Source organism: Eulemur rufifrons, chromosome 21 (genome assembly GCF_041146395.1).
Source record: "Eulemur rufifrons isolate Redbay chromosome 21, OSU_ERuf_1, whole genome shotgun sequence".
Lineage (NCBI taxonomy): Eukaryota > Metazoa > Chordata > Mammalia > Primates > Lemuridae > Eulemur > Eulemur rufifrons.
Window position 1 is genome coordinate 5,698,898 of NC_091003.1, and position 12,567 is coordinate 5,711,464.

At 51.2% G+C, this 12,567-nt stretch overlaps 1 protein-coding gene across 1 annotated transcript in view; it reads right to left on the minus strand.

Annotated features, from left to right (window-relative positions):
* The window catches only part of MLXIP (MLX interacting protein), a 52,487-nt gene that overhangs the window by 10,111 nt on the left and 29,809 nt on the right, over positions 1 to 12,567 (minus strand). Inside the window, exons 2-7 of the mRNA XM_069497223.1 lie at positions 4,452 to 4,558; positions 3,709 to 3,794; positions 2,173 to 2,262; positions 1,758 to 1,799; positions 1,259 to 1,430; positions 436 to 525 (exon numbers count right to left, since the gene is read on the minus strand). Of these exons, the coding sequence (XP_069353324.1) occupies positions 436 to 525; positions 1,259 to 1,430; positions 1,758 to 1,799; positions 2,173 to 2,262; positions 3,709 to 3,794; positions 4,452 to 4,558 (587 nt within the window). The remainder of the gene's footprint in view (positions 1 to 435; positions 526 to 1,258; positions 1,431 to 1,757; positions 1,800 to 2,172; positions 2,263 to 3,708; positions 3,795 to 4,451; positions 4,559 to 12,567) is intronic.

Consider the following 12,567-nt stretch of genomic DNA (forward strand, 5'->3'; position numbering starts at 1 on the left):
TCTGAGGGGAACCACGCATGCCGGCAGCCAGCCTGGGCTCTGAAACACTCCCGGTCCAGTCTCAGCGGCTCTCGCAAGGCAGGGCCCAAGGCCCCGTCCATCTGCAGGAACCTGTGCGGGAGGTGGCTGTGCCGCCAGCGCCCTCTGCTGCTGAGAGGGAGAACCGCTCACAGTCACAGCAAACCCGAGGCTCCAAGCCGGTGAGAACTCTCCTGAGAATGCCAATTTCCTTCGAGAGAGAACAACATCCCAGAAAAACTTCCCAGACCTTGCAGTTATTGCCAAAAAAAAAAAAAAAAAAAAATTGGTTTTTGAAAAAGTCTAAGTCCTCCCCTTTGCCCATTATAACTTCTCTCTCAGAAAGTAAAGCACCCATCTGCTCTGTGCGGGCAAAGGGAGACACACAGTCAGGCTCCCTCAGCCGCCCATCCTCACCCTGGAAAGGCTCGAAGGTATCCATGAAGTCCAGGTTGGGCTGCAAAGGAATGAGCCCCGGCTGGATCATGTCTGCATTTCCCAGATGTGCTGCAAGAATCAGACAGAGAGCGCGATCATTTTGCTTTCTCAGACAACGTTGCAGGAACATATTATATAAAAGGCCTGGAACAGATCTTCTGGGCCCTGCTCACATTCTAGAGTCTTCCAAGGAGAACTGTAGGCAGCTGGCTGGGATTCTACCTTCTTACAGGTTCATGGCCATTCTGCACCCTCAGAAGGCAGGAAAGAAAGTGATTTTTACAAGAAAGGCAAACTGAGTATCAGGAAATGGACACCCCTAGGAAGCTGTGACTAGCTGGGCAGAGACCCCTCCCACCCCCTGGTCTACTCTGTGATCTGCGGGCTCGTCCCTGAGGGGCCAACTGGAAGTCTGAACGCTGTCGGGTGCAAGGTCATGCCACAGGCGCTTCGTTAGAGAAAATCAGGACCCAGCCACTTAGGCTCAGGCACTTGTCCCCCACTAAGGGGACGGTATCAGCAATATGGAATTGATTCAGACCAGACCTCACTGCTGTTTTGTCACAGTGGTACCGAGGGAACAACAGAGGCCCCAGTGAAGACCAATCTGCAGCCCAACCCTACTCAATGCATGTGGCCTCAGATGCCACAGGAGGCTGGCTAGTCCTCCTTACTACTCTGTCTGCACAGTGACGTGCAGCAGCTCGGAGAGGGCCCTGAGGCGAAGCCTGGCCGCGAGGGGGTCTGGCAGAGAAGGCAGCCAGCTAAGTGTTCCAAGGCCCGGGACCCAGGTGTGCCTTACCTATTTCCCGTGGGTTGGGCCAGGCCACGGGCTGGTGAGAAGACAGTGTGGAGAAGAGGGTGTCGCTGAATTCTGACATGAGCATGTCTGTGTCCAGCAGGGCATCCTCCTCCATGGGGACTGGGGTCTTCCACCCGTCCCCATGCTTGTGCCAATACAGCATGTCGTCATCCTACCACCAACACAGTGGGGGGAGGGAGTCAAAGGGCAACAGTGACCTCAGAATTCCCGAGCCCACCGTGCTGGGAAACATATCACAAGGACTGCTCCTCGGGAATGAAGGTATAGGTGCAGAATGCAGAAAGCAGCTCCCTGCAGCCCACCCCGTGCAGAGAGCTGGACTGCTTCCTCGGCCATTCACAGGACCTTCTGGGGAGGAGGGAGCTGGCCCCATCTCCAGCCTTGGTGGGGGCTGTGTCCTGCCACCTCCTGCTGCAGAGCTCACTGCTGGGCCACCAGGACTCCCGTGGGGGTTCTCACGGCCCCAAAGCTCACTCACCTGGGCCAGGCTGGAGAGGTCCTCATCCTTGTGCTGCTGTAGCTGTGGGCAAAAGGGGGGTGGGACGGGTTAGTCACCCAGGGCCCCACCTCACCTCCTTGGGAGGGAGGGAGGGATCCCGCTCCCTGCCATCCCTGGTCTGATGCTGGCACAAAGGAGATTCCCACCCAGTGTGTGTGGAATCAACAGCACAGTTCACAGATGGGGAAACAGAGCAAAGACGATATGACCAAACAGGCGGTCGCTTGGGCTGAGCTGGAACCCCAGGTCCTGGCTTTCCTCCTTGACACTACATGCCCACATGGGGTAGCATGGTGTCCACCAGAGCCTCAGGCCTGCGTTCTGAACACGGACCCTGCTCCTTCCCTCCCTGCGGGCCTTCTCCAACACGCCCCTGTGAGGGCCCAGCAGATACCCTTTTCTTGAAGTAGGTCCTCCACTTGTGATACTCCCTGATCACAATCTCAATGCGGCTTTTCCAATACTTCCCTTCCGTGGTGATGGCCTGTAACAGAGACACAGGCAGGATCAAAAGAGATGTTTTTGCTTGATTAGCAAGATTCACCCGTGAACAAAGAAGTCAGTGACAGGAGAACTGGGCCTCAGGCCATCCAGCTCAGAAACCCCTATCTTGTAGCTCCACCTTCATTCACAAAGCACAGCCCATCTCCTCTGTGCCACAACTGGCCTCTAGCTAAAAATGCACTTTCCAGACCTAAGGTAGCCAAGGGGGCTTCCGGGCTCGGGTCCTGAAGCTCCGCACAGGAGCACGGCAGGGGAAAGCAGAGAGCCGCCACTTTCAAAGGGTAAAACAAAAAGCCAATCACAGGAAGGTTCGGGTGGAACGTGACCTCCAAGAGCATTAATTCAACCTTCCTGTGATGCCAGGCGTAAACGCTTTCCACGACAGCCTTGAAGAGCGAAAGGGACCAGGCAGCCACCTGCCTGACAGCCCACCTCACTGTCAGATCTCATGGCTCACGTCATTTTACCCACAAATACTTCACTGTGTGTCCTGAACAGTGAAGGATCTTTAAAAACAAAAACAAGATTACAATATTATCATACCCAACAAAATGATATTCCTTGATACTGTCTTAATATCAGATCACATCTGACTGTCTCAAAACTGTCTTTCTTTAGGTTACTTTCTTGTTTCTCTCTCTCAGCGTAACATTAAAACAAGTTTTGACAAAACTGAAACAATGCAGAAGGAGCATAAAGTGAAGAATCTGGCGCCCCACTCCAATCCCACCACTGACTGATTTCTGTATATCCTTCTAGACGTTTCCCATGCACACGTAATCACCCAGACACACTTTTAAAATTAACGTGAAGATACTAAAAAGACTGCTGTGCCACTGGCTTTTTTTCATTTATTCTTTTTTTCTTTTTCTTTTTTTGAGACAGTCTCACTCTGTCGCTCCAGCTAGAGTGCACTGGCCTCATAGCTCATAGCAACCTCAAACTCCTGGGCTCAAGCGATCCTCCTGCCTCAGCCTCCTGAACAGCTGGGACTACAGGCACGCGCCACTGCACGCGGTCCCTCATTTACTCTTTCTTCAACCTCTTTTCATCTCAGTTTTTAAAGATCTTGAGGTCCTTCTTCAATTGTTAAAAATGTGTGCCTTGTAAGGAGCCAGAATTTCTCCCTGTTGACTTCCAGAAGAAACACCAACTTTAAGTGAAAGTGGAGGGTAAGTCTCCATTACTGAATCCCTCGGTCCTTGGGCCAGCCCATCTGAGAAGGGGGAGCCTCTAAAGCCTGGGGGCTGTTAGAAGCCACCTGCCCCCCCCATGCCTGTCCTTTCTCCAGGCTGTCCTGTGAGGACTGAGCAGGCCTCGTACTGCCCCTGAAGTCTCCCTGCAGGATCCAGGCCTCAGTGAGATGTTCCTGTTGAAATGAGGGCAGTTTTCCTTTCTCAGCCACCCTTGATCACCTGCCAAATACCTCTGGCCGGCGGTGCTCATCCACATCAACGGAGCCATCCAGGGGAGTGACAAAGTGACACACAGGGTTCTTGCGCTTTTCCAGATCTGGGCAGGGAGAGGGTGAGGTGTCATCACTACGATCCAGACCCCCGAAGGAGCCTGCTCCGTCCATCCACACCCCCCAAGTGGGACCTTCCCAAGTATTCTTTCCTCTCCTTTCCTTGGAAAACTGGAGCTTTCCAGGGAAATAAAGGAGTCCAGATTAAAGGGAAAGAATGTGTCGATAATGCACGAGCAAGAAAGGGAACCTGGCTTATCAAGAGGAAGGCCAGCCTAGCACCAGCACGCCCCAGCCCACTCCTCTCCTGGAGAAATCCCTGGGGCCACCAGCACCCGCGCTGCAGCCAGGAGGACAAGGCTGCACTTGCATCTCCTCAAACCTGCTCCCAACTCTTCAGATGTCACCTCTCTGCTCCACCCTTCCTGCCTCCCCTTCCCAACTCCGGCCCAGGCGTCTAGGATGACACTGAGCACATGCACTGCGGTGAACCGTCTCACATGTCAGTCCCCTCCAGACCCTGGCAACTTCTCAACAGAGGCCACTTTATCGGCCCACTGGCCCCGAGGGCTGGCAGTATCCAGTTCCCTAGGGTTTGGCTTGGGTTTCCCAGCTCCACAGCCTGCACAGAGACCTCTGTTAGAAACATGGTGTCCCAAGAGCAGGCTCTGGGCCCGCGGTCCTGTCCTGCTCCTGGCACTTACACTGCATGTACCACGCCCGCCAGATGGCATTGTTGAGCCGGATCTTGTCTCTCCACTGGAGCTTCAGGCCCTTGAAATTCTTCCACTTTGGAGACACTAACTTCCCACTGAAAGGCAAGACAAAGCGGGAGACTCAGTGGTGCCTTTGAAAATGAGGTGAAATGACAATGTGCCGCCCCATCATTCCAGGCCCCCAAACTCCTCACTGGCCCATCACTAGCCACAGGCTAGGCTTGGTGGAATGCAGAAGTCGGCCTGGGATTGCTTCAAAGTGACGTGGCAGCGACGGTGTAAGGTTATGGAGGAAATGGGATCGCCCACAGGGTGCCACTGCTGGAGTGGAGATGATATGTGGGGTTCACTGTACTCTTTGGTCTACTTTTGCATGCCTTTAAAATTTTCCATAATTAAAAATTAAAAAGAAACCTGCTGACCACTGAATGAAGACCTGACCCTGGCCCGCCTCCTTTGCCACCAGATCCTGAGAGGCGGCTCACGATCCAGACACACGTCCCGCTAGCCTGAGCGCTCGCCGGGCCCCTCCTGGCTCCAAGAGCCTCGAAAACGTGGTGCTCACTCTTGATGGCACCCCGTCCACCTGGCCACCGGCTCGTCCTTCCAGAAGCTGCTCCCACACCATCTCCTCTCAAGCCAGCGCTGGCCTCTCCCAGGCGGTGGCCGATTCCACCTCAGGGACAGCACTCGTGCGCACGCGACACGGCAGTGTCTGTGCACATCACCTCCCCACACGTGAGACCGTGGCTTCTCTAGGGAGGGGCCCTTTAGGTATTTTGGCATGTAGCAGGGGCTCATTTAATAATTCCTCACTGAGTAAGTGAAGAGCACTTGCAAACCAAGCTGGGAACAGGCAAGGAAAGCTCCTGGAGGCACAGCCTTCTTGGGCAATTCAGTTTTCCAAGTGCTATGCCAGGAGCCATCTCTGAGCAGCTGGCATAAGGTTTCTCCCCTTCTGATGGCTCGAGAAGGGCAAGGCACTATTTTTGGTCCATATCAAAGCGAGTTTGGGAGTTTTACCTGACCGCAGGCCATAGCCCTGGCTCATTCTCCAATCCCACTTCAGAAAGGCCATGTGCTGGGCAGGGATATGCCAACAGCTGCCGTCTTCAGAGGAAGCTCCCATGCAATAAACATTAAGTGAACCTGAAAACTTGGTTTATAAAGCAAAAGCCCTGGCTAAAACCTCATGCCTATCCCCACCAAACCCAGCAAGGAGCCAGGGCTTTGGATAATATGGGCCAGAAGGCTGTGACCTCCAGAGAAAATGTCACAGCACATCCTCTTGGCATGCGAGGTACACACAGCCAGCAGCTGTCTCTGTCCAGAGGGTGAGGGGTCTCAGACGTCACACACACACCTTCTTCCTTCCTTCTCTCCCCAGTTGAAAGGCATGTCTAACCCACCTCCATGCTGACCGTCAGCCTCACCTGCATCCAGGAGTCAGAGCTGCGGGCGCTCAGGGCTGCTACCGCATTACCACACACCAGCAAAATCCAAATAACACCCTCTCCTCCAGTGCATGAACAGGGGTTAAATGAGAGCATGTGTGTATATGTGCAGGATATACATGCAGACACACACACACACACACACAGATATTAATAACCACCTCTAGTACCTAGATTTAAGTTATCACTGAAAGGTGATTTTTTTTAACACCACCATGTGACTTAAGAAGTCCTTTCCTTGATGTCTGCCACGCTGCCATTTGGCTCCTGCTCGCCCATGTGGAAAAGCGGGACACGTGTGCCCCGTCAATACCAGCAGGCAGCGATGCAGGCAGAGGTCGGCCCGCTCGCCACCTGGAGCCCTGCGTCGCTGCAAAACTGAGGACTTCTTGAGTGCTTCTCATTTACTCTGTTGACAAGCACTAAGCACCTACTCTGTGCCATCGAGAGCTAAGAACTGAGGAAAGGGACAGAGGAGGCAGCTGAGGCCCCCCAGGGGCTGAGGCACATCTCACGCCCACATGCCAAGCATGGGGAGGGCAGAGGGCTGTGGGCAGGAGGCGGCATAACCAAGCCAGCCGGGCAGTCAGGAGAGGATGGGAAAGCCGGCTCAGCCAAGGAGAGAAGGCAAGGCCCACGCTGCTCCTCCTGCCTGGCCTGCGGTGGCCCCGGTGAGCAGGAACTCGGCCTGGTCGAAGCAGTGTGGTCAGACCTGGGACTGGGGGAGGACAACACAGAGGGCAGAGGGTGTCCTGGAGGATGCTGGCTCCCACCTCTGCACAAAGCCAGCCCTCTTTCCCCTTCTCTGCAAGATCGTCCAGCCACTTGATGCTGGCCAAGCAGGTGGTTCTAGGAACCAAAACTGTCCTCTCTTACTATTTCCTTAAGGAGAAAAAAATCCTCAAATAACCAAAAAACTCCCACTTTACTTATACTTGACACACCGTCCTCACACTGAAGCCCGGAATCCCAGGGCCACTTTCTCCGTGTGTTCAGCAGGACCAGATCCTGACTGAGTGTCCGCTGCCCGCCACAGTGGCTGCAGAGGAGTGAAGCAGAAGGGATGTGCTGGGACTTGTGTCTGCAACCGTACCTCTCTGTGCTACTGAAGAAAAGGGGGTCAGTGTGAGCACAGAGCATCTTCCCACAGGAGCCAGATAATACCAACAGCTTCAATGACGCACAACGAAGGGAACAGGAAGACACAGAGAAATTAAACCTTATAGGCTAGAAACCAAATGCGACAAGCTTTGGTTTGAGGATTCCCGTCTTCTTCCTCCCCACTTGCTGAAATGTTTCCCTTTTCCTAGACGTTAATGTCAAATACAATCTTCAGCACGAATACGCCGATTTCAGAACTCCTAACTGGTCTCACACCATCACCCCAGGATTCTATAATATCTCAAGAGCCAACAGGTGGCGCTCAACAAACACAAAGAAGTGAGTCCAAATTGAAACCAAACCCTAAACCAACCCAGGCAGGTAGAAGGGACAACTGCTTCCCCCACCCCACCCCCGACCCCTAGACCTGTGTAGCAGCTTCACGCCAAGACCCAAGGAAGCAACACGCGTGGTTCTATGACGTCACGGTGTTACAAAGAGGAAGGGATACGCCTAGACAAATTACGTTAGCAAATGCTGGGGTAGGTTTCCGTAAATTTCTTTTCCTCACGGGCTCCTCAAAGCCTTCAAGTTGCTAATGTGTGATGTCGATCTCCAAGGAGGGAAAGAGAAGACATTTCCTATGCAGACAGCCACAGGGACCCAAAGTCTAGTTTTCCACAAAACACACTAGGAAAAGCTGCTCTAAAAAGTCCCACAAGGGAGCCCACAGCAGTGGAGGGCAGCTCTCACGGCAGCGCACAGGCAACACCCCAGAAAGCATCGAGGGTCAGACTCCAGCTCCCCCAGCCCTGCCCAGCTGAACTCATCTTCCAGACGTTGTTGACTGGGATGCTTCTTAGTCTAACTCAGAGCGGGGTCTCATTCCTTCTTTAAAGCACAACCAGAAACACACTATGAACATTTCTCTGAGATCACTGGCTTCCCCAATACTCACAGGTCCTCTTCCAGCCTCAGCCTCCCAAGCCATCTACCCATGGGGTTCCTGGGGCCACCCTGGCCACCCAACCCTCTTCTTCCTACTCTGTGGCAAGGCCAAGGTCTAGGGCTGGCTCACCTCGGCGTTGTCAGCACAGTGCCTGGCACATAGGAGGTGCTTTTAAATAAAGAATAAATATATGCTAAACTTTTCCATGAAGAACAATCTTCACACCACCCTGCCATGGCTGTCCTTCCTAGAAGGCAGGTTCTTGACATGAAACAGGAAATTCTCAGTACAACAAAGGTCTCTCTCAAAACTTCTTGGATCAAACTAGCAAACTATGAATTCTTCAGAGGTCTGGCAAGAGACTGCTTTGGAATGGAAGGAAATTAAATTGCAAGCCTCGCCCAGACGAAGCCAGAATTAAGAAGAGCAGGGGCGGGAAGAGAAGAGGGGCAGGGCAGGAGCAGGTTAGGGATCCCGGGTTCGGTTGGTCCCAGGCAGGATTAGCTCCTGACTCCTGTTCAGACCATCGTCTCCAAAAGAAAGCAGGCAGAGGGCTCTGCTCTCAGAACACTGGTGGCGTCCATCCAACCACATTTGATTGACATGGGGCAACACTTATTCGCCATTCCTGATGCTTCCTGGAGGGACATCCATCAGCAAAACATCCCTGGCCCGCCTCTTCCTCACTCCCCTGTAGACAGGTAGAACAGTGTATGCCACCAGTGCTGGAGGAGACCTGGGCAGGGGTGGGTAGGCCCCTCCCCTCCTCTCCTCTGGGGAGCAAGCTGCCCACAGTCCTCCCACGCTGCTCCTGGGGCGAGGGGGTGGGGAGGAAAGTCAGTCTGGGCTTCACTTACAAGCTACATCCTTAGCTTGATTAACAACAAAGGTAACATTTTTGCCACTATCTTCTGACTTTTTTAAATTGTGGTAAAATACATATAACATAACATTTACCTTTTTTTCACGTAGAGACAGTGTCTTTCTCTGTCACCCTGGCTAGAGTATAGTAGTGCAATCATAGCTTACTATAACCTCAAACTCCTGGCCTCAAGTGATTCTCCCACCTCAGCCTCCCAAGTAGCTGGGACAACAGGCACACACCACCACACCCGGGTAATTTTTTAATTAATTTTTTTGTAGAGACAAGGTCTTGCTATGTTGCCCCGACTGGTCTTGAACTCCTGGCCTCAAGTGATCTCCCCACCTTGGCTGCCCAAAGTGCTGGGATTACAGGCGTGAGCCACCACACCCGGCCCCATTTTAACATAGACAATTCAGTGCTATTAAGCACAATTCACAATGTTGTGCGACCATCACCACTACCTAGCTCCAGAACTTTTTTTTATCACCCCAAAAGGAAACTCTGTGCCCACTAGCAGTCACTCCCCATTACCTCCTCGCCCCAGCCCCTGGCAACCACCAAGCTGCTTTCTGTCTCTACAGATTTGTCTCTTCTGGACATTTCATACAATATGTGGCTCTTGGTGTCTGACCTCTTTCCCTTAGCATTGTATTTCAAAGTTCACCCACACTAACCGTTTCAGAACTTCATTCCTTTTTAAGGATGAATTATATTCTGCTGTACAGACAGACCATGTTCTGTTTATCCTTTCATCTGCTGATGGACACCTGGGTTGTACACACCCGAGGCTACTGTGAACAGCGAACTGACTGCTTTGTTCTATTTCCCTATCAGTTCAGAGCTCTGGCAGGGAAGAGGTCTCGTCACTGAGCTGGCACTGGGGGTATAATGATGGGCAAAAACCATTGTGAACCCTCCTGGAGGGCGAGTTGACAACTGTCTATCAATATTGTAGGTGCACATCCCTGACCCACAATTCCACTTCTAGGAATTGATTCTACAGACCCGCTTGCACAGGAGTACTAAGACATAAATAGAAGGACATTAAACTACATTTGACGCTGGAAACAACTGGGATGTTCACCACAGGGGACCAGTTAAACTGTGGCATCCTCACACAATGGAACACTATGGGGTAATTTAAAAAACAACACATTTATATGTGCTAAAAAGCAAGACCTACAAGATGCACTGTTAAGCAAAAAAACAAAAACAAAACCAAGGTGCAAGAATATATAGCATGGCTACCATTTGTCTTTTTAACAGGGAGATAAACACACAGACACACAGGAAGGAAGGGAAAGAGGGAGGACGAGAGACGGCCAGCCAGTCTCAGGATGGATATACAAGAAACAGGCAACAGTGAAACAGCAATTTCCCCTTGCAGAGATGAGCTGGAGAAAAATTAAGGGGCTGGGTGTGAAGGAGTCTTCACTGTCCACAGTTTTGTATTGTTTAAATATAACATAGGAATGTAAGCAGTTCCCTCATCCACGGTTTCGCTTTCCAAGGTTTCAGTTACCAGCAGTCAGCCTTTGTCCAAAAACATTCAACGTAAAATTCCAGAAGTAAATAATCCATAAGTTTTAAACTGCACACTATTCTGAGCAGCATGATGAAATCCCGAACCACCCTGCCCTATTCTGCCCTGGATGTGACTCATCCCTTTGTCCAACAAGTCAGGTGTGTTTGTGTTGGAGAGTTATTATCCTGGTCCTTTGGCTCCTTGCTTGGAAGAATCACAAGCAGGGCTGGTGCCACAGAATGAGGACAAGCATGAAGCACTCCACAGAAGCAGCCTTAATTGCAAAGCCAAGGATACAAGGCAAAAGTGTGTCCTGGAAGAGAGATGGGTCTGTCTCGGTGAGTGGAGAAGACCCTGGGGTCTTAACACACTTCTACTTTTATGTCTATACCTTATGATATGCTAAATGGTGAGCAGAATATTCATTATTTTTCTGGGAAAAGAGTGGAGAGTTCCTAGAGCTAACAGTCCTCCCCTACTGTATCCTTATAGGGTAACTTCCAGGGGTTGCTATGACATTTGTAAACTGTCGTGGCATTGGTGGGTGGTTTTTACTATGCTAATATATGTTAATGGGAGAAATGTTACCTTTGGACATATACTCCTAGTTTCTCTGCGTGCTCGAAGCCCCTAACCTCAAAAGTTCCTTCTTGTGTAGGTTTGGTTCTAGATGCTCACTGGCCACCTCATTTTTGCCCCCCTCCTCTTTCCCTGTGGTTTAGCACTGCCAACCCGCACCTGTCCCTAACACCCGTGATTCACTTGGCAGCCCTCTGGGTGATCAGGTCAACTGTTGTGGCATCACGGTGCTGGTGTTCAGGTAACCCTTATTTTATTTAATTACGGCCCCTAAAGCACAAGAGTAGTGATACTGGAGATTCAGAAATGCCAAAGGAAGCCATAAAGTGCTTCCTTAAAGGGAAAAGAAGAAAGTTCTCAACTTAGTAAGCAAAGAAAAAAAAATCATATGCCAAGTTTGCTAAGATGGTAAGAATGAATCTTTTATCCGTGAAATTATGAACGGTATATTGCTGCAATTGTTCTATTATGTTATTGCTGTTAATCTCTTACTGTGCCTAATTTATTAATTAAACTTTATCATAAGTATGTATGTATGTGAATAAACACAGCATATATAGGGTTCAGTACTATCCATGGTTTCAGGTATCCACAGGGGGTCTTGGAACATATACCCCTTGGATAAGGGGGGACTACTGTATTATTTTTTCAAAATAAACAAGGCAAAAATATGAGTCAACGTCCAAGATCTTACAGGCTTCTAGTTAATTTGGGAAGGCAATTAACCACAAAACAGATACAAACTTGTGAATCAGCCAACTTTGTACACCAGATCCAAATGTGGGGATAATGGTTACTAAGTGATTTTAATGGGTGAGTGGAGGAATAATGTTCCGTCTCTCTCTCCTCCCCGACTCCAATTCATTTTCTTCAAGAGCAGTCTCCATCGGCTCTTCCTGGGATCTGGGCCCAGTCCCATAGGCTGCCTGGAGCCAAAGCTAACAGGCTGCAAACGGACAAAGGTTCATTGAGGAGCTGGGACGTGGGGCAGAGCCATAGCCAGTGGCGTGGCAGGAGGAGGGCAGTGTGTGTGCAGGCCCCTTTGTCACGGGCCACCCGCCCAAGCTGAGAGAGCCCGGGAGGTTTGCAGGCCCTGCTCCCATGCCCAGGTGTGGGCATCTCTCCTGTACCTGAAATTCATCCTCCTCGTGGCTCCCTTAGCATCTTATTTCTTCTTACGTTCAAAGAAAGTCTCGTTGGAGAAGCAGGCTCCGAAGGGCTGTGGCAGGAAGCAGGAACATGGGCTCCTGAGGTCCTCGCTCCAGGTCTGTCCTACTGATGAGGTCAGCGAGCGCACTCAGCACGTGGCTGTGCTCGTGCAAGTGGGTGCGTATCTGCCCATGTGAGTGCCGGCTTGCTTGTGAGATTATGCTCACCTTTTTTGTGTAAAAAGCAGGAAGTAACTATTTCCATGACCACCAAAAAACAAGGGCAGCGTGAGGGAGTGAAGACAGGCAAAACATGCCTCACTATGATGGCGACTTCTTCCCTTGCCGTGACCTCCAGTAGCCTGAGGCCTTGCCATCCCCTTGGGCACAGACACCACCATGCTTATACCACTTCTAAGCCATCGAAGAAAGTAGAGTAGCTCCATTTCTGGCCAAGCCACATAAGCTGCCTGAGCCCACCTT